This window comes from Hyperolius riggenbachi, chromosome 1 (genome assembly GCF_040937935.1).
Source record: "Hyperolius riggenbachi isolate aHypRig1 chromosome 1, aHypRig1.pri, whole genome shotgun sequence".
In the NCBI taxonomy this organism is placed as follows: Eukaryota; Metazoa; Chordata; class Amphibia; order Anura; family Hyperoliidae; genus Hyperolius; species Hyperolius riggenbachi.
In genome coordinates, this window is record NC_090646.1 from 592,528,012 (window position 1) to 592,549,353 (window position 21,342).

Sequence of the window (21,342 nt, forward strand, 5' to 3'; positions counted from 1 at the left end):
CATGCAAATAGTTTTGAGTTAATGCAGAAGTATGCAGAAGTATGCAAATGTATGCAGATTGAAAATTGAAAAACTCGATTGGTCCATATTCAAGCTGCATACATTTGCATACAAAATTTGCGTAATCCTGCATCAACTGAAAATTATTTGCATCTCATTGACCTTCTCCACACTCCATACCATTTTTGACTGGAAAGTGGCTTTTGTTCTCATTGGAACTGAAATGCACAAGTTGAGGTGAAGGCAGCCCAGAGATGAGAGATGCTGCCACACAGGGAAAGGCCTTTGTCTCTCTCATGTGATGTTGGTATGATTATGTACAAGGCAGTGAGATGATTTGTGAAATGTGAGAAAAGATAGGACTGTTGCCTAGGACAACTGATCATGTGTCATCAGTTTTCATTTGCTTCCCTCCATTGAAAAATGACAATTAACACTTTGCTTGTATGGTATAAGTAATTGCTGCAGTTTACTTAAAGTGAACCAGAGACGAAGCACCCTCATGTATTTTACCATATATATCAGTGGGAACATTAGAGAAAACACCTACTCTGCTCTCTGTTTCATTATTTACTGTTCAGATTGCTTCTTATCAGCCCAGATAAAATCCCAGACTGAGCATTCAGTCTGGCTTTGCTATAATGACTCAGCTATAATGATTCCTGAGCAGAGCTTCAAGGGGGCAGGCTTGGGCTTGAAAAGACAGCACAGAAGACAGACTCAGCTATAAAGATTCCTGAACAAAGCCAGACTGAATGCTCAGTCAAGGATTTTATCAGGGCTGATAAGAAGAAATCTGAACAGTAAATAATGAAACAGAGAGCAGGGTAGGTGTTTTCTCTAATGTTCCCACTGATATATATGGTAAAATACATGAGGGTGCTTCATCTCTGGTTCCCTTTAAGTCCGTTGCACTGGCAATGCAGGAAAGATAGACTTGCTATTTGTTGTTGTTCTATTTGTTAACACTTATAACTGTTTTGATTAAACCGCTTTCCCTCCACAGATGGAAGAAGATCCGATCTGAGGGATTCGGCTCAGAGATGAATTATTGTCGGAGGCACTTCCTAAACAGAAAGGCTCTTCTCACTATCGAGGTACGGCCACAGAATGAAGAGAGTATGGAAATCACATTCTCCAAACAGTGGTTCTGGGTCACCATGGACAATCTGGGTACTCTGTAAGGGTAACACTGGCATAGCGGAACGAAACAAACCAGATCCTAATGGATGCAAAGGGATCCTATCCGTTTGCATTACTCAGTTATGGTTTGTTCTGCCAAGCGCAGCACAAAGTTTGGAAAGGCTGCTTGTTGTAACAATCTACAAATGCGTCACATTGGCGGACCACTAACAGAACAGAGGGTCACGGATGAAAAACTGATGCCCAATAAAGACTGATCCTGTTTGAAGTATCAGTTTTTGATTCGTGCAGTGTGACCTGGCATGTACACTGCACTGAGTCCTACCTCATAGAGCCATATTACGGTAATCTATGCCCGCCCTGATGAAGAGCAACAGCTGAGTGCGAGTTGGATTGGTATTGCTCTGTAAAATTAACTGGCTGTAGGCACACTTTTCATTCAGGTGATTTTTGATGTGTGTTTTGATTTAAAGGGAACCTGAAGTGACAGGCATATTTATTTCCTTTTAAACAATACCAGCCCGTTGGCATCCTGCTGATCTTTCATGCATCAGTAGTGTCTGAATCGCACACCTTAAACAAGCATGCAGCTAATACAGCCGGCCTTTAGTCAGAAATATCTGATCTGATCTGCATGCTTGTTCAGGGTCTATGGCTAAAGTTTTTAGAGGCAGAGTCCAGCCAGGCAACTGGTATTGAAGGAAGGAAATAAATATGTCTCCCTCACTTCACTTGTGCTTAAGGAATATAAAGGCATGATTTGCACATACTTATTCTTAGAGGTGTGCTTTCACACTTAGAAGAACTGGCAAACACAATGTTTCATTGCACTGCAGTACATCCTGCTTCCTGTCCACTCTGGGTTCAGCTGGTGGTAAGGTCAGTCAGGTGTGATCTTGTGATAATATGAAGAACAATAAATGCTGGACTAAATTTCTCAGCATTACAGTAGAAATCATGTATCCGCATGAGGAGGTGGAACTTTTTATAGTTCACAGGAAGTAGATGATGAACAGCTATAAGGTTGAACTCTGTGAACAGGAAATCGGCAGGAGAGGTCTTGAAGAGAACCTTAAAGGGAACCTTAACCTCTTGAGGACTGCAGGGCTAAACCCTCCTAGTGACCAGGCCATTGTTAGTGAAATTGGCCACTGCAGCTTTAAGGCCAAGCTGCAGGGCCGCACAACACAGCACACAAGTGATTTCCCCCCACCCCCACCCCTTTTCTCCCCACCAACAGAGCTCTCTGTTGGTGGGGTCTGATCGCTCTCCCCATGTTTATTTATTTTTTTTATAAATATTATTGTTGCAGCTTCTAAAAAAAAAACTGTACCTTTAAATCCCTTCCTTCCTTCCCTCCCTCCCTCCCTCCCTCCCCACAGCCGGCCAATTACGGCGATCGGCTGTTATAGGCTTCTGCCTATGAGAGCTGATCGCTCTCTTGTCCCCCAGGAGGACAGCCGTGTCACACGGCTGTCCCCAGTGCAGCGCTGCTGCTGATCACAGCGCTGCACAGAGTAAATAGATGGCAATCACGCCGTCTAACAGTCTCCCGAGCGGCAATAGCCGCTCGGAGACTGAAGGCGGGGCGGAGCTCCGCCCCCCAAGCAGGAGATGTGCGCGCGATCTCCTACAAAACAGAGCCCCAACACTTTACACCAATTAGCGTTAGGCGTTACTGGGGCTGCCGCCGCGGCCACGCCCATCGGCGTGACGCGGTCGGAAAGTGGTTAAAGGGGACACTTAAGCCAGAAAAAAAATGAGTTTTACTCACCTGGGGCTTCTACCAGCCCCCTGCAGCAGTCCTGTGCCCTCGCAGCCACTCACTAATCCTCTGGTCCCCCGCTGCCAGCTAGTTTTGTGTTTGCAGACAGGTCCGACAGGACTGGCCACGCGTAGCTTTCTCCGCATTCCCGACTGCAATTAGCGTTATTGCGGGCCACAACGCGTACAAAAATACGCGTTGCCGCATTGCCTATGCATAGATATGCGGCAATGTGTATTTTTGTACGCGTTGCGGCCCGCAATAGGGTTGATTTCAGTCGGGAATGCGGAGAAAGCGACGCGTGGCCAAGCCTGTCAGCAAAAATGAAACTAGCTGGCAGCAGGGGACCAGAGGATTAGTGAGTGGCTGCGAGGGCACAGGACTGCTGCAGGGGGCTGGTAGAAGCCCCAGGTGAGTAAAACTCATTTTTTTTTCTGTCTTAAGTGTCCCTTTAACTGATAGGGGGTTGGATGTTTCTTTTTGAACAATACCAGTTCCTTGTCAGTCCTGCTGATCTGTTCAGTGCACTCCCTCCTTCCCCTGTATGTGTTTTTTTGTCAGCATGCACACAGCTTTTGCTGGTGTATGTGCATGGTGCGCATGGATACATTACATTAGCTCCCTTGTGCGATTGGTAAGATGCGCTATCTGTCCCAGTAGAGGACGTCAGGATGTGTGCTCCTAGGTTTGATGCAATGAATGTTTGCATGTCTGCACTATGCACGTTACAGGGCCAGAGTTAGGACACCTACGTTTACCTGGCTACTTCTGCGCAGTGTAGGTGACTAAGCATAAGAATGCATTCTTCTGTGAATTAAAACCATGGCTTTTAACTTAGCTGTAAGGGATAACAGTGGTGCCTGGATGAGTGAATCTGTGAATGCATTTGTTTGAACATTTGCATGCGAGAGTGCAAAGGGTTACAGATTTTTGCTGCTGATCTATTTGGCTGCAGTAGTGGCTGAATCACACACCTGAAACAAGCATGCAGCTCATCTAGTCTGATATCAGTCAGAGCATCTGATCTGCATGCTTGTTCAGGGGCTGTGGTTAAAAGTATTAGAGACACAGGATCAGCAGGACAGTCAGGCAACTGGTATTATTTGAAAAGGAAAAATCCATACCCTTCTCAGTTTAGGTTCCCTTTAAGCCAGAGGTAAATGGAGGCTGCCATATTTATTTCCTGAAAGACTGAATACCCAAGCAGCTTGGGGTGACCCATCAGAATCACGCCTAAAACAAGCATGCAGCTAATCTTGTGATTTGCATGCTTGTTCAGGGTCTAAAAGTATTAGAGGCAGAGGATCATTAGGACAGCCAGGCAACTGATATTGTTCACCAATAAAAATATATGTCAGCCTCTTTATATCTCTCGCTTCAGGTTACTTTTAAGCCTATATGGATAGGTGCACAGCTGCAGGAAAACATGGCTTCACATGGGATTTTTAAACTTGTAAACTTTAGTTCCATAATTATTACTTATTATTTACACTAGTCAACACAATTGATTTTAGAATATGCGTTATTCTAATTTGGGTCTAGTTGGGCTTTTAGCAAAATTCAGTGCAAGTTAAAAGACAGCTGAAGTGAGAGGCATATGGAAGCTGCCATATTTATTTCCTTTTAAGCAATGCCAGTTGCCTGGATATCCTGCTGATCCTCTGTCTCTAATACTTTTAGCCACAGACCCTGATCAAGCATATGCATATCAGGTGTTTATGTAATTATTGGCAGATCTAACAAGATTAGCAGCCTGCTTGTTTCTGGTGTAATGCTGTGCATACACGGCTCGTTTTATGCGCCGGATCGAGCCAGCGGCTCGATGCCGGCGCATCCCCGCTCGTGCGCGCGGATCGATTGCCGCTCGTCCCCGCTGGCACTTCCTTATCACCGCTCGATTCCCTGCCATTGTCCGCCGGTGGGGATCGAGCGGGCGCGGGTCGAGCGGCATGATCGGGCCAGCTGAATATGATCAGCTGGTCGATACACGGTACACGGTAATTTTTCAGACACTACTGCAGCCAAATAGACCAGCAGGGCTGACAGGCAACTGGTATTGTTTAAAAGGAAATGCATATGGTAGCCTCCATACACCTCTTGCTTGTCTTTTTATGAACATTATATTGAAGGAGTATATTAAGCCTCCTATTGTATTATAACATTATTTTTGGAAGTGAAACAATGAGATCATACTTTCTATATGGTAACAAGCTTATGCTGAATTTGATGGCAATGCAATATCTATAAATGGACTCCACTGTCATTTTCAGACCATAGAGAACATTAGATTGCGCTTGTGACCTGTGATGATATCTTGGCTGGAATGGTTGTTACAGTAACCTATTTTGTATATTTTCTCAGGATGTGAAGCAGGAATTGATCAGGCTGGTGAGAGCTGCGGGATTTGACAGTTCTGGATCTGCAGCACACAATGGTGTGTATGGACTGGGGGACAGAAAGTCCCTTCCTGTAGAGGACATGGATCTCCTGAAAGCTGTGCTGACGGCTGGACTGTATGATAATGTCGGGAGAATCCTCTGCATAAAGTCTGTGGATGTCTCAGAAAAGCTGGCGTGTATGGTGGAGACAGCACAGGGGAAAGCACAGGTGCACCCATCCTCTGTGAACAGAGACCTGCAGACCTATGGCTGGCTGCTCTACCAGGAGAAGGTGAGGCTACCTGGGCAACACAGTGGCTAGGTGGTTGTGACTTTGCAGTGCTAGAATCCTGGGTTCAAATTCCACCCATGACACTCCTGCGTGGCGTGAGGTTTGTTTTTTTTCTCTACATGGCCCCTGTTTAATTCACTTTTTCTCTTAGGAGATAATTTTTCATCTTGTGTTTAAAATAATTTTTCCACACTCTGCAGTTGAAAAAGTACCAAAAAGTAGGGAAAAAAGTACTGTTAAAATTATTCTGAGAATGTTCTTGCTTGCTGTTGGCTTAAAGGGAACCAGAGGCCCCAGAAAAAAGGTTTTATACATACCTGGGGCTTCCTCCAGCCCCATACGCACGGATCGCTCCCACGCCGCCGTCCTCCGCTTCCTGTATCCGGTGGTACGGAGTCCCGTATTTTCGGCCAGTCGGCGGCAGCACGCGGCCAATTGTCCGCATCACAGGGGCTCCCGGCATACCCTTACGCATGCGGCTGCATACTGCGCAGCCGCATGCGTAAGGGTATGGAGGGAGCCCCTGCTCATGCGGACAATTGGACACGTCCGCCGGAAGTGACGGGACCCGGTACCGCCGATCCAGGAAGCGGAGAATGGCGGCGTGGGAGCGATGCAGGCTTATGGGGCTGGAAGAAGCCCCAGGTATGTATAAAATCTTTTTTCTTTTTATTAGTATGGCGTCTCTGGTTCCCTTTAAAAGGCATTTTATTGATAAGTTGAGAAAATATCACCTAGGAGAAAACTTAGGAGAAAAATTGAATTGAATACAGTTCCATGTTTCCCAGGATTTTCTCCTGTTTCCTCCCCATCCCCCCCAAAACATACTGGCAAGTTAAGTCTAACCTCCCATTTGGCTCTGAGTTTTGGTAAGCACTAGTGTTGATGTGTTCAGAATACACAAATTCAGAACCTCATTCTGAATTCTTCCGATCACAACTTAAAGGGACTCCGAGCTCTGTTTAAAAATAAAATTTGAACTTACCTGGGGCTTTCTCCATCCCAGCCCTGGTCGGGACGTCCCACGCCGGCCTCCTGGCTCTTCTCCCGGCGGCTGTCCGCATAGCGCGGACAGGCCGGGCCCCCGGGCGACACTGGCGAGTGTCGGGGCTTCTTCTTCCTTATACGTCACGAATGACGTCACACGCCGGCCGCCGCGCGTCATGACGGCGGCCGGCGTGACAGCACGGCGCATGCGCGGTTTAATCGCGCATGCGCCGTGCTGTCACGCCGGCCGCCGTCATGACGCGCGGCGGCCGGCGTGTGACGTCATTCGTGACGTATAAGGAAGAAGAAGCCCCGACACTCGCCAGTGTCGCCCGGGGGCCCGGCCTGTCCGCGCTATGCGGACAGCCGCCGGGAGAAGAGCCAGGAGGCCGGCGTGGGACGTCCCGACCAGGGCTGGGATGGAGAAAGCCCCAGGTAAGTTCAAATTTTATTTTTAAACAGAGCTCGGAGTCCCTTTAAAGGGAATCTGAAGTGAAAATAAACGTATGATATAATGATTTGTATGTGTAGTACAGCTGAGAAATAAAACATTAGGAGCAGATACATAAGCCTAATGCCTAGTACACACCATACAATTTTCTGTAAGATTTACCTGCCAGATAGATAATTTCCAACATGTTGGAAATTATCTAATCAGCTATCTGCCTAGCAATTAAGCATAGTTCTACTCAGCAGGAGATAACCAGAAAACAATGCACCAGAGATAATGACCAGTCTCTACCAGTACTTTGCAGAAAATAATCTAATTACAGAAAATCGTTCAGAAAATCTAACAGAAAAATCTAACAGAATATTGTATGGTGTGTACTAGGCATAATATTGTTTCCAGTACAGGAAGAGTTAAGAAATTCCAGTTGTTATCTACATATGCGAAAGAGCCACTGATATCTACAACTTGAAAGTCGCAGAGAGCTCTGTCTTCTGAAGCTTGTTCTCTCAACTGTCAGCCATTGTATTTTATTTCCCTCTGCAGAGGACAGTTCAAAAGTTCACTGGCCTGCTCTGTAAAATCATTTAGAATGCTGAGTAGTGTGTAAACTGTAAATATTAGAGAATGATGCAACGTTATAAAAAACACTATATAATTGAAAATAAAAATATGAGAATATTTTCTTTGCTACTAATGTTCTAGTAATTATCTGTACTATTCAACCAATTCATTATATCATAATTTTTTTTCCACTTCAGTGTCTCTTTAAAGGGAACCTAAACTGAACCTAAAAAAGAGGGCTTCTACTAGCCCCCTGCAGCCGCCCTGTACCTGCGCCAGGACAAACCGATTATCCAGTCCCCCGCAACGAATGTTTTCGGTTCTGCTGCCTGGCCAGACGATGGTCACTAAGCTTGTGTGGCCAAGGGCTGTGCGCATTCTTGATGATACTCCCGACGGCGGAAGCGTCCTGTGTATGCGCAGTACAAGAAAATCTCATACTGCGCAGGATGCTCCCGGCTACGGGAGCGTGATTGAGGATGTACGCGGCCAGGGACCGCACAGGCGCATTGCATTGGCCATCAACTGGCCAGGTGGCAAAACCAAAACTGACTTGCTGCGGAGGACTGGAGGATCGGTTTGTCCTGGCACGTCTTAGATTCAGTTAAGGTTCCCTATAAACAATACAATGTTTGATTGATTGTGAACAGTTAAAGTAAACCTGAGACAATGAGCAGCCTCTGTTGTGGCGCTGTGGAGTCGACAATCCATCCGGGGTGCAGGCCACTGAGCATGCGTGGTCTTGGCTGCACACGCCCCTCAATTTGGCTCTCATGGCCACAAACACAGTTACGGTTTTAACGAATAGTCTGGTACATTACTGCGGCTAACAGCGGCACAACAGAGGGGACTGGGAGAATGGCGATGGAGCAGACAGACTACCGGGTGCTGGAGGAAGCCCCAGGTAAGTATAAATCCTTTTACTTTATTGTCACAGGTACTGTTTTTAAGACAATGAAACATCTATACATGTACACACTGATGGGATGATGATTCTTAGATTATTACTAAAGCTTCCACACTTCCTGAATGTAAAATGAATTAGGAAAAAGTGCTGTTTATGCTCTGATGACATTAATTGTCCAGTATTATTCCTTGTGCAGGTGAAATACTCAAAGGTCTTCCTCAGAGAAACCACGCTGGTGTCCCCCTTTCCCATCCTCCTGTTTGGTGGTGATATCGCTGTACAACATCGGGAGCGTCTCCTCACTGTAGACGACTGGATCCACTTCCAGGTATAACAGCATCCTTGATCCCCTTGTGACAGGTGTACATTGATTTAAAAAAAATAAAAACTTTTGTTGTTCATTGAGATCTGTTAGAGGGGTGCTGGGGTTCCCATCTACCCAGGTTTATTTTGTATTTCCAGGCCTGTTCTGTGTTCTTTATTCAGGCATGTTCTATCTTCTTTGCTCAGGCTTGTTCTGTATTCTTGTACTCAGGCCTGTTCCTTGTTCTTTGCTCAGGCTTGTTCTGTATTCTTCTACTCAGGCCTGTTTTTTGTTCTTTGCTCAGGCTTGTTCTGTATTCTTGTACTCAGGCCTGTTCTGTGTTCTTTTGTAACGCCTGTTCTTTATTCTTCTACTCAGGCCTGTTCTGTGTTCCTTGATCAGGCTTGTTCTGTATTCTTCTACTTAGGCCTGTTCTGTGTTCCTTGATCAGGCTTGTTCTGTATTCTTCTACTTAGGCCTGTTCTGTGTTCTTTACTCAGGCTTGTTCTGTATTTTTCTACTCAAGCCTGTCCTGTGTTGTTTGTTTAGGCTCCTGTGAAGATTGCAGTCATTTTCAAGGAGCTGCGTGCTTTAATTGAATCTGTTCTAAAGAAAAAGCTTCAGAACCCCAAAATGTCTCTGCAAGGTAAGTGATGTTTTCAGAATTATTTCCAGAACATCCAGCCCTACAAATTCAACTGGTCCTCATGTTGACGACTAGGAGAATATGTTAAGAGTGCTTCCCCTTTACAGTCTCATTCTACTTGTCAGAATATAGAGGGTTTATCACCAGAGATGCCTTCAGTGTTCATGCTGTTCCATTTCCCACAGCAGCAACAAATCCGTATTCTACTTTTTGAGTGTTAATATAGTGTTGAAAAGCTCTCGGGGGCAGAGGTGGACTGATTGAAGGCTACAGATAGGTGTGTCACAATAGTCCCGTGTCACATGACATGGCACTGAAGCCGCATGGTGATTGGCTGGCTACACAGCACTTGCGAACTGAAGAGGAACCTGTAACACTGCCACTAGCAGATAATGTAGTCCACTGCCGCTCTGCATTATGTACACTGTGGTTGTCCTTGGCAGGTTTTGGTGTGCCATATCAATTGTTATGTATGGAGTGCTTGGGGGGCCCAATGTAAAATTTGCTTCATAGACATGTATTGTAGTGCAATGCTGTGTGTTTCTGCACCATTTTAAGCATACCGTCTGCCTCTACAGATGACAATATTTTGGGCATCATTAAAGAACTGATAAAAACCGAGAAGTGAGGAAGAAGCAGGACTCCAATCCCAAGGATTGCTCTACATGGAAGCCAGTGGGGGACATCCTATAAATACTGTGGTATTCAGCACTGCTGCTTATGACTAGTTCTCACCATCTTTTCAATGTTGCATGCAGCGTTGATGAGAATTTTACATTTTATTTTATGCAATGAGAAAATTGAAAGATTTCCTGAATTTGAAATAAAATATTGTGCCATATTCTATATATGTCTCTGTGTTATATGCTGTCATATCATTTGTCACTTAAAGACACTCTGTAACAAAATTTCCAGCCATATTTCTTCCATCCTATAAGTTCCTGTACCTGTTCTAATGTGGTCTGGATTACTGCAGCCTTTTCTAGTTGCACTGTCTCTGTAATATATCTAATCTTCTTTTCTTTGTCAAGCTTTGTTGACCCAGGGAGAAATGGGCTGCCTCTGTTGTAATGAATACAAGTTATGCACGCCCCCTGCAAGCTCTGTGTGCTTTGTTTACTCCTCACAGTCTGCTCAGTTTCAGACAAGACTGATGCAGTTTGTGAGGCTGAGGGGGGAGGGTGCTGCCTGCCCACTGAGAATCCCAGTCTGGAGTACAGATAATTAATTATGTAATAAAAACTTGTAGTATACTGTAACATAATATTTTTTTTGCAACATAATAAATGTATGCACGCATGCGCGCGCACGTGTTCTATTTTAGTATTTTAAAATATTAATTAAAAAATATAATACAGTAGAGTCTCAGTTATCCGGCACCGACGGGGATTGGCTGATGCCGGATAGGTGTGCTTTCTGGTTGCTTGAGACTCAATGTTAGAAATAGGCCCAGCTACTGCAGTACAATACTCCACTCTATATACATACCACGAACTTTGTATTAAATGTTAAAATACAGTAATTAAAAGCATATGGCTTGGAGTGGCCATGAAACCCAGTCTTTGAGCACATTAGAGCCTTAAAGAAGCCTAAGAAGTTGGCCTTCACCCCTTGGTACTGTTGGCGATTTGTTCTGGTTGGTTGAGACTTCTGGTTAATTGAGTTCTGGATAACTGGGACTCTACTGTAAAAAGAGAAGTAATCGCTTACTTCTCCAGAAGATATAGACACCACAACTGGAAAAAGTGTTTATTCGAAAAGCAATCTGACAACGTGTTTCTCAGGTCATGGCCCGCTTCCTCAGGTCAATACAAAATGCCTTGATAGCATAGAGTATAGTGTTTAGGCGCCTCTAATACCACTGCTCAAGGGCCGGCCCGCCCATGAGGCGGGGTGAAACTTTTGCCTCAGGCGGCACTTCTGGGAGGGCGGCACCCGTCCGTGGGTGTGGGGGGCCGCCCGAGCTGGAGGGCGTAGCAGGAAGTGACGTCAGTGGAGCGCAGGCTGGAACGAGGAAGAGGTGAGTGATCCCCGCCCGTTGCCTCTTACAATAGCTGCAGCCAGCGACGTAACTATTTAAAGCTGGAGGGGAGCGGAGGACGGGGGACCCAGGCAAGGGAGTGGGGGGGGGGGTCCGACCCCCCCTCCCCGCCGCTAGGCTCAATACCCCCTTCCTGCCCGCTATCCCCTCCAGCTCGGGCGGCCCCCCACACCCACGGCTTGGGGGGGCGATTTCTTTAAAGATTGCCTCAGGCGGCAAAAAGTCTAGGGCCGGGCCTGGGTATTAGAGGCACCTACACTCTATCCCCTATTCTATTAAGGCATTTTGTATTGACCTGAGGAAGCGGGCCATGACCCCTGAAACGCGTTGTCGGATTGCTTTCTGAATAAAAACCTTTTTTTTTTCAGTTGAACTGGTGTCTATATCTTCTGGAGAGGTACGCAATTACCTCTATTTATTATATTTTTTTATTTGTATTTTAAAATACTAAAATAGAACACACACCCTACCCATTACCAGCTGTTGACATGACTCTCCTCAGAGCTCCCACACACAGCAAGATTTCCGCAGAACAAAGTTTGCTTTCAGGTTTACTTTGAAGCTCAATGGGAACTTTATACTGTAAAACGCGTGACACCAGTTACAAAACGCTAGTGTAGTGCAGGTTGTGAAATGTCTTTCGGTTTCAGTGTGCACCTACAGTACTTTAACTTTCAAATGCGTATAAAATAAATAAATAAATAAATAAAATAAGAGAAAACTTGCTGAAAACTATGGCAACAGTATATGGTTTGGAGTGAAGGGCTTCAAAGATTGTCCCCTCAAGGCAGATATAGACATAGGGTCGGTCCAAGTCCGATACAGACATAAGGCTCTTACACACGCTTAACTAGTCCACTGAGGCGGCCAATAACGACCGCCTCAGATGATAATCAAGCGCGTATAGGACATTAATGTCGTTCAACAGGAGTCGGCCGACATAAATCAGAGGTGTGTTTATATACCTTTGGATTTGGGCAGATAAAGATATAAGGTTGGTCTAAAGCCTCAGGCAAGACTGCGCTGAGGGTTCAGCGCTGGGTAATATGTTGGTGTTTTATAAATACAATAAATAAAACAATTAACAGACATACATTTGGTTCCAGGTGTCATCAAGGTTGGCACAGACATAAGGTTGATCTGAGGTCTCAGGCAAGGCCGATACAGACATAAGTTTGGCCTATACAAACTGTGAAGGTAACCATACACTTATCGATTTTCCCATTCGATTCCCTGCAGATGCTATTCATCTGCAGGGTATTTATTCCCAAAAATTTCAGATCAATGGAATTTCGATCGGTTTGATAAAAAAATTGATCGAAAATATAGCTGGGACTGGATGGAAAAACTAGGTCGATGAGGAGTGGGGCAGGAGCAATGGTAGATCGATGGACCAAAGCATTGCACTGCATCGAATAGTGCAATGCTGCGGTTCATTCAACCTTCAATAGTTGGCCAACCGTGGCCTAAACAGGAGACCAGGGTTTGAATCTCGGCTCTTCCAGTTCAGTAAGCCAGAATCTATTCAGCAAGGAGACCTTGGGTAAGACTCCCTAACACTGCTACTGCCTATAGAGCGCACCCTAGTGGCTGCAAGCTCTGGCTCTTTGAGTCCTCCTGGAGAAAAGCCTATATAAATGTTCTGTGTCTTGTCTAGATTCCCTACTGAAATTTGTTGAAAATTGGTGTGGTAGGAATAAATTCCTTCTGATTTTTAATCAATTCCTTTCAGAAAGGAATCAATCTTTTTGGAACATTGGCTCGAAATCTATATGTGTATAGCCAGCATTACAGTCCAGATCAAGTCAGTGATAATTATAATGTATACGTATGTAGTTTCAGTGTCACCTGCTGCTCGTGCATCTATTTTTTTTATTGGTGAACCGAGATCCAAGTCCGGATTTAGGGCCGGTTCACACTTGTTTTAAAAACGTATCTGTGGGGTACGTTTTTAAAGCTCTGCAGAAACGCAGATCCTATGTTTAAAAATAAGACCCTCTTCCTCTCATGCAGAAATGCGGATCACACACGGATCCTTGTTGCACGGAAAGAAAACGTCATGGAGAGTCCGGATTTGACACTTTTTCCTGGACAGGATGAGAAAATGTGTCCAATGCAAGCCTATGAGAACAGACACTGTCCGCTCTCGCTAGACTAGCCGCCGCATCCGTGTCGCACGTTTTTGCCGCATCCTGTTGCTGCTGTGATGTCATACGCACGCGCCCCGCCGTCCATCACCACCGCTCTGTCCATTCTGAAGTGCCCGGAGGCCGACAGAAGCATAGGGATTCTCCATTGGGCTGCAATAGACCAATGGGAATCCTCAGCAACAGAGAGAATTCTCATTGGTTCATGTTGAACCAATGAAACTTCTTCCTGTTGCTAGGTAGAACTGGCCTGTTGCAGCCTATGGAGAGCCACGTTTTTGCTGGCCTCCAGGCTGTAGAAGGGACCGAGCGGCAGGACCAGCAGTGGCAGCGAGAGGTGAGCAGCGACCCAATACGGACGTGATTGACGCGCGCGCAGATCGGAACGTGCCCTACCATCCAGATCAGATCAATGTCAAGCGGATCCGTTTGACACGGATCCGATCTGGATCGGGATAAGTGTGGACTGCCCCTTAAACTTTTTCCACTCCTAGGCCAAGGATGTCGTGGCTCCTATACCATGTGCAGCAGTGCCCCTCCCATTCCAAGTGCCGCCCCCACTTCCATATATAACTTCCATGTATGCAGACCCTCTCTTTAATGTACAGTTCTCTTGGGCATCAGCTTTCATTTTAATGTTTTGCTATTTCTTACACCAGGTGCCACCTTTGGCTGCAGCTGTCCAAGGCATGGGCCTTTGTGGCCACTGCAAAAAGCAGGCCCTGCCCAGATCACTTTATACAGTGGTGTGAAAAACTATTTGCCCCCTTCCTGATTTCTTATTCTTTTGCATGTTTGTCACACTTAAATGTTTCTGCTCATCAAAAACCGTTAACTATTAGTCAAAGATAACATAATTGAACACAAAATGCAGTTTTAAATGATGGTTTTTATTATTTAGTGAGAAAAAAAGCTCAAAACCTACATGGCCCTGCGTGAAAAAGAAATTGCCCCCTGAACCTAATAACTGGTTGGGCCACCCTTAGCAGCAATAACTGCAACCAAGCGTTTGCGATAACTTGCAACGAGTCTTTTACAAACAAACAAACAAACAAACACAGAACATTTATATTGCGCTTTTCTCCTGGCGGACTCAAAGCGCCAGAGCTGCAGCCACTAGGACGCGCTCTATAGGCAGTAGCAGTGTTAGGGAGACTTGCCCAAGATCTCCTACTGAATAGGTGCAGGCTTACTGAACAGGCAGAGCCGAGATTCGAACCCAGGTCTCCTGTGTCAGAGGCAGAGCACTTAACCATTACACTATCCAGGGCTCTGGAGGAACTTTGGCCCTCTCATCTTTGCAGAATTGTTGTAATTCAGCTTTATTTGAGGGTTTTCTAGCATGAACCGCCTTTTTAAGGTCATGCCACAACATCTCAATAGGATTCAGGTCAGGACTTTGACTAGGCCACTCCAAAGTCTTCATTTTGTTTTTCTTCAGCCATTCAGAGGTGGATTTTCTGGTGTGTTTTGGGTCATTGTCCTGCTGCAGCACCCAAGATCGCTTCAGCTTGAGTTGACGAACAGATGGCCGGACATTCTCCTTCAGGATTTTTTGGTAGACAGTAGAATTCATGGTTCCATCTATCACAGCAAGCCTTCCAGGTCCTGAAGCAGCAAAACAACCCCAGACCATCACACTACCACCACCATATTTTACTGTTGGTATGATGTTCTTTTGCTGAAATGCTGTGTTACTTCTACGCCAGATGTAACGGGACACGCACCTTCCAAAAAGTTCAACTTTTCTCTCGTCGGTCCACAAGGTATTTTCCCAAAAGTCTTGGCAATCATTAAGATGCTTTTTAGCAAAATTGAGACGAGCCTTATTGTTCTTTTTGCTTAAAAGTGGTTTGCGCCTTGGATATCTGCCTTGCAGGCCGTTTTTGCCCAGTCTCTTTCTTATGGTGGAGTCGTGAACACTGACCTTAACTGAGGCAAGTGAGGCCTGCAGTTCTTTAGATGTTGTCCTGGGGTCTTTTGTGGCCTCTCGGATGAGTTTTCTCTGCGCTCTTTGGGTAATTTTGGTCGGCCGTCCACTCCTGGGAAGGTTCATCACTGTTCCATGTTTTTGCCATTTGTGGATAATGGCTCTCACTGTGGTTCGCTGGAGTCCCAAAGCTTTAGAAATGACTTTATAACCTTTACCAGACTGATAGATCTCAATTACAGTACTTTTGTTCTCATTTGTTCCTGAATTTCTTTGGATCTTGGCATGATGTCTAGCTTTTGAGGTGCTTTTGATCTACGTCTCTGTGTCAGATAGCTCATATTTAAGTGATTTCTTGATTGAAACAGGTGTGGCAGTAATCAGGCCTGGGGGTGACAACAGAAATTGAACTCAGGTGTGATAAACCACAGTTAAGTTATTTTTTAACAAGGGGGGCAATCACTTTTTCACACAGGGCCATGTAGGTTTTGAGTTTTTTTTCTCACTAATAAAAGCCATCATTTAAAACTGCATTTTGTATTCAATTATGTTATCTTTGACTAATAGTTAACGGTTTTTGATGAGCAGAAACATTTAAATGTGACAAACATGCACAAGAATAAGAAATCAGGAAGGGGGCAAATAGTTTTTCACACCACTGTACGTGTTGTTAGCCTGTTGGTATCTGGGCCGCAGACCAGTGTCATGCTACGCACTAGCACCAATGTCATTAAAAAAAAATCCAATATATAGCACAAATCATGTCATTAATACAGCACTGATTTGTAGTTTATTTAAAGGCTGTCAGCAGATTATCTATTAAAACAATCATTAAACAAAAGAAAATCTTTGCACTATTTACTTTTGAAAACCACAGTATAGTTCTTGCTCCATCTCTGGCCTGGAGTGTGAGGTAACTGAAGGAAATATGTTTGCTGAAAAGTACCCAGCAGCTGTGGAGAATAAAGGAAAGTAACTGAAGCATACCTGAGCAGCTACTCGCCCTGTTACCACACAGCCTCCTCTGCAGACAGCTCTATTGTGTCATCGCTGCACAAAAGCTCAGGAAAACATTGAGGAAAGCACAACATGAGGGAAGAACTGAGGAAAAGGCATTGATTTATAATCATTTTATGTTATTTTAAGGAGGCCACATGTGTTTAAAGAGATCTAAGGGTTCGGTAATGTTTATATTTGCTTGTTTGCGCAAAGATGTCATTGCTGGGTTAAGTAGGATTAAAACTGCTACCATATCTACCATTCCTCAACTGGTGTTTCATTAGAAGAATCCAGGGGTTTTGTTGTTTAAAAGGGCACCCTTTTAAACAAAAACAAAAAACTACTTAATGGGGTTTAGGTTGGGGGGGGGGGGGGGGTTTAAGGTTTGCTGCCCACTTGGGGTTAAGGTTAGTTGATATGTTGATTTGGGGCAGTGATGGATTAAGATGGTTTGTCCTGATGGCCCTTTTGGCAATCTGGATAATTCTGCTCTTTATTCACTGTATGCAGGTAACAAGCTGACATTCCTAATACCAGCTTGTTACAGGACCTATTTAAGGGACACATGCCCAAAGAAGCAATCAATCAGATACCAAACTAGCTAGCATGACCAAGACAAAAAAACTATCCAAGGATGTCAGAGGCAAAAATTGTAGACTTCCACAAAGCTAGACTGGGCAACAAGACTATTGGCAAGCAGCGTAGTGGGAAGGTGACAACAGTTGGCGCGATAATTTGCAAATCAAACGAAACACAAAAGGCTCCATGCAAGATCTCACCTCGTTGAGTTGTAATGATCTTGAGGATGGTGACAAAGCAGCCCAGTACTACAAGGAGGGAATTTGTCAATGATCTCAGGAAAGCTGGGACCATAGTCATCAAAACAATTGGGAACCCACTTTGCCATGAAGGACTCAAATCTTGCAGAGCCCGCAAGGTCTCCCTGCTCAAGATAGCAAATGTACAGGCCCATCTACCACTGCCTATGCACATCTGAAGGATCCAGACGAGAGCTTGGGGAAAGTGTGATCAGATGAGACCAAAATTAAGATCTTGGGCACCAACTTAACTCGCCTTGTTTGGAGGAGAAGGAATACTGCCATTGACCATAAGAACACCATGGCTACCATCAAACATGGAGGTAGACACATGCTTTGGGGGTGTTTTTCTGCTAAGGGGACAAGACACCTTCTGCACATTGAAGGGACAATGGATAGTGCCATGTACTGTCAAATCTCGGGTGAGCAACTCCTTCCCTCACCCAGGGCATTGAATATGGGTGGTGGAAGGTATTCCAGCATGACAATGACACCAAACACAGGACCAAGGCAGCAGAGGAGTGGCTCAAAAAGAAGTACATGAAGGTTCTGGAGTAGCCTAGCCAGTCTTCAGACCTCAATCCAATATATCTGTGGAGGAAGCTGAAGGTTCAAGTTGCCAAACATCAGCCTAGGAACCGGGAGAGGATCTGCAAAGAGAAATGGGCCACAATCCCTCCTGAGATGTGTGCAAACCTGGTGGCCAACTCCAAAAACCGTCTAACCAAGGCAAAGCAAATATGTCAATCAAAAATCGGCTTCCAGCAGACTGGTGGCTCATAATTGAAAACCTCAGCCTCCAATATTCTATATAGAAGCAGTAGGGATACCGTGTATCACTGGTGGTGACCTCTTTAGTTCTGCCAGGTGATCTGTACGGAATGTTTGTTGCCAAGAGCTCTATGCACAGATGGAAATACTGCTTGCGTGGCAGTTGGAAAAAGCTGTTATTTCCCGCAGTGCAATAAGGTTCACAGACAGCAAACTGTCAGGACCATAGTCATGACATCACAGTGTGGGAGGGGTTTCACCATGATATCAGCCATACAGATCCCACCGAAGATCTCTTCGAAAAAAGGTAACGATTTCTCATGGGAACGAGGCTATCAGCTGCTGATTGGAATGAAGTTCAAACCTTGGTTACAGATCCTCTTTAAATATTAATGCTAACTTTTCCCTATGCCAGGCTGCATTCTTTAACTTTAGTTCTGCTTTAAAGGTTTTAAAGGGAATAAACAATTGCAAAGTGTATCAGTAGTGACTGTGAAGCGCTGAGCGTGGAATGTATAACTGTTGCGGTGACTTCACGCCTCCGTAGCAGAACACAATAACAATCATCACAGTAATTACATGGTGGATGGAAGCCTGTCAGCGACCTGTGGCGGCAGTTGATGGATTGTTTGTTGAAGTGACACAGCGTGAAGATAAGCTGTTATACAGGTGACACTGTGTCCTGCTGACATTCTCCTCTGTGTGGGTGAAAACTGCACAAGTTAAAAATGCTGTACAGAGGGAAAAACTGAGGTATCAGGCGTACATTATTAAGAAGCACGTGTCAATTTGGGCACAGGGTCAAGCTGATAGAGTATTGGTAATGTGTTGTTACCAATAGGCTATTAGCAGATTTGCGATTTCGCAGTTTCATGTTGGTTTTTGGTATTGCTTCTAGTCAATCTCCTTTATCTAAAGGTGGACACACACCATACAATTTTTTTAAATATCTGTTCAATTTAAGAATTGCAATCAAATTTTCTAACTGATTGTTACGTTTCATATATATGACCAATGTACCACACACCTATGTTCAATTTTTCCCCAATTATGATAAAACTGATTGGAAACTCTGAGAAAATTGCTAGGGTGTGTATATTAATAAATTGACAATCTAACACACACCCTATAATCTTTAAAAAAAATTGAAGAAAAATATCTGGCATTCCGGATCGATATAAATCGAAAAAAAACGCAAAATCCGATCGGATTTTTCAGTCGAATGAAAAAAAAGCGTTCTTTTTTCTGGAGATCCGATCGTTTTTATCAAATTGCTGTAATATCGGAACATTTTATTGTATTGTGTGTGGCCACCTTAAGATTTCTTCTGATTGCTAACCCCTAACTTTAACATACCTCGGTACTAGCCTCAGCCGAAATACATGCGAGTGTACAGAGGCCACTGACCGCCGTTCCACAAGCGATCTGCCTGGCGGAGCAACAGCCTACTCCATTGTGTATGTCCCTCCCCCGCCCGCCTCATGACATCATGTATGCAATGCTCTATTGTCCCTCCGCCACCCTGCATAGCAATGGAGCAGGTCGTCAGCTACACAGCTGACTTCAAGGCTTTCAGTGTTGGCCCAAACTTCAAAAATGGAGACCGCACACAAAAGGCTTCAGCAACAAGCTGTATTCAAAGCATGTAGAGGCACAAACACAACATGTTTCGGGCGGAGCCCTTCCTCAGGTGTTGGCTCAGCGATGTTGCCTGAGGCATCAGGTCCCAATCCCCAAGGAGCCGAATCACTCAACCACGCCGGTCAGGAGATATTGCTGAGATGCTATTCAAAGAGGCGTTATACACATCCTGACACTCTTTCAGTTCGCTCCTTATTGTACCTTGCCTGAGGAAGTGGGCGACTGACCAATGCATTGCAGATTTTATTGCAGTAAGAAATAAATGTTGAATACGTTTTTACGATATATTCTTGTTGTGTCGTGTGGAGAGGTAAGTCCACCAGTATCCCCCATTTTAAACTGCTCCTAATATATTTTACACTGTTTTGCCGCCTCTGTATCCTCAAAAATATTAGAAGATATTGCTGGATCAAGGCCTGTTGGGAGCACGGCAGGGTTAAGCTCCATTGCAGGACGACCGACGTGCATTGTTGGCATCTACGTGTCTTCTCTCCAATCTATCCGGGCGCTGCTCACTGTCTCTTCTCTCCCGGGGCACCTGTGTCTCATGACAAACGCTAGAGGCCAAATACTAGAAGCCCAGCATGTACATTGCCACATAAGGTACATGCCACAGTGCAACTAGTGTTCATCCTCTAGTGTTTATCATGTGACATGGGCCTCCCGGGGAGAAGAGACCAGGAGCAACTCCGGCAGGGATGGAGAGAAGACAGATCCAGGTTGTAGGTTAGTGTAAGCTCTGCTGCCTATACTCTGCTCAGCCTGGGGGGTGGGGGAGACTTGGGGGACCGGTAAGCATTGTGGTTCCACAGATTTTAAATAGATTTAATGCTGAAATCTATTGAAAATATGTGTCTAGTGTGTGGAAGGATTCGATCTCTCTCAGATCAGATTTGACATGGAACCCACTAGGAGCGCTTTTACAGCATTTTGGGAACGATAACGGACTGACTGCATCAGCGGCTACAGTTGCCAAATAGCAATCATTCTGGGATATGTGGTGAAATCACGCCATTTCCTCAATTTGCCAAATCGCTCTTGCTTTACAATTATCTCAAAGCGTCTGTAGTGGGTTCCTAGAGCGTTCTATTTTATGGTCGAATGTGGTGCCCATCTATTAGTGTATGGCCACCTTTAGTATTGCTTTTTTTTATCAACAAGAGTTGAGTATCACTTTAAATGATTAGAACTGGCTTTAAAGATCTGGTTTTACAGACTGGAGAATTGTGCTGCCCACACACAGCATGTCATGCGCTGACAATGGCTATGGTATGAACAGAACATAAATCTGACACGTGGGAATTGTGGTCAAACAAGTTTTCTGCCCCGATAATTTACAAAGATGAAAAGGCACAAGTACAAAAGAGAGTTCTTGTAAAGTGCTATTCTATGCCATAACAATGCAAGTAGAGGGAGGACAGAAGCCTTTGCAGTGCTCTACACACCAACACAAGTTCATTTCATGACTTTACAACCCGAAAAGCTGAAAGCAAATCTGACAGGGTGAGTTTAATGCACAAAGTGCATTTAGGATAGAAGACTGAAAATATGGCAACATTGG

General features: G+C 44.8%; 1 protein-coding gene across 2 annotated transcripts in view; it reads left to right on the forward strand.

Annotated features, from left to right (window-relative positions):
* The window catches only part of DHX29 (DExH-box helicase 29), a 61,594-nt gene extending 51,317 nt beyond the window's left edge, over positions 1-10,277 (forward strand). For both annotated transcript variants that reach the window (XM_068249243.1, XM_068249249.1), the window contains exons 24-28: positions 1,007-1,097; positions 5,270-5,578; positions 8,681-8,812; positions 9,338-9,434; positions 10,013-10,277. In XM_068249243.1, the coding sequence (XP_068105344.1) occupies positions 1,007-1,097; positions 5,270-5,578; positions 8,681-8,812; positions 9,338-9,434; positions 10,013-10,062 (679 nt within the window). In that variant the 3' untranslated portion in view covers positions 10,063-10,277. The remainder of the gene's footprint in view (positions 1-1,006; positions 1,098-5,269; positions 5,579-8,680; positions 8,813-9,337; positions 9,435-10,012) is intronic.
* Positions 10,278-21,342: the final 11,065 nt, after the last annotated feature.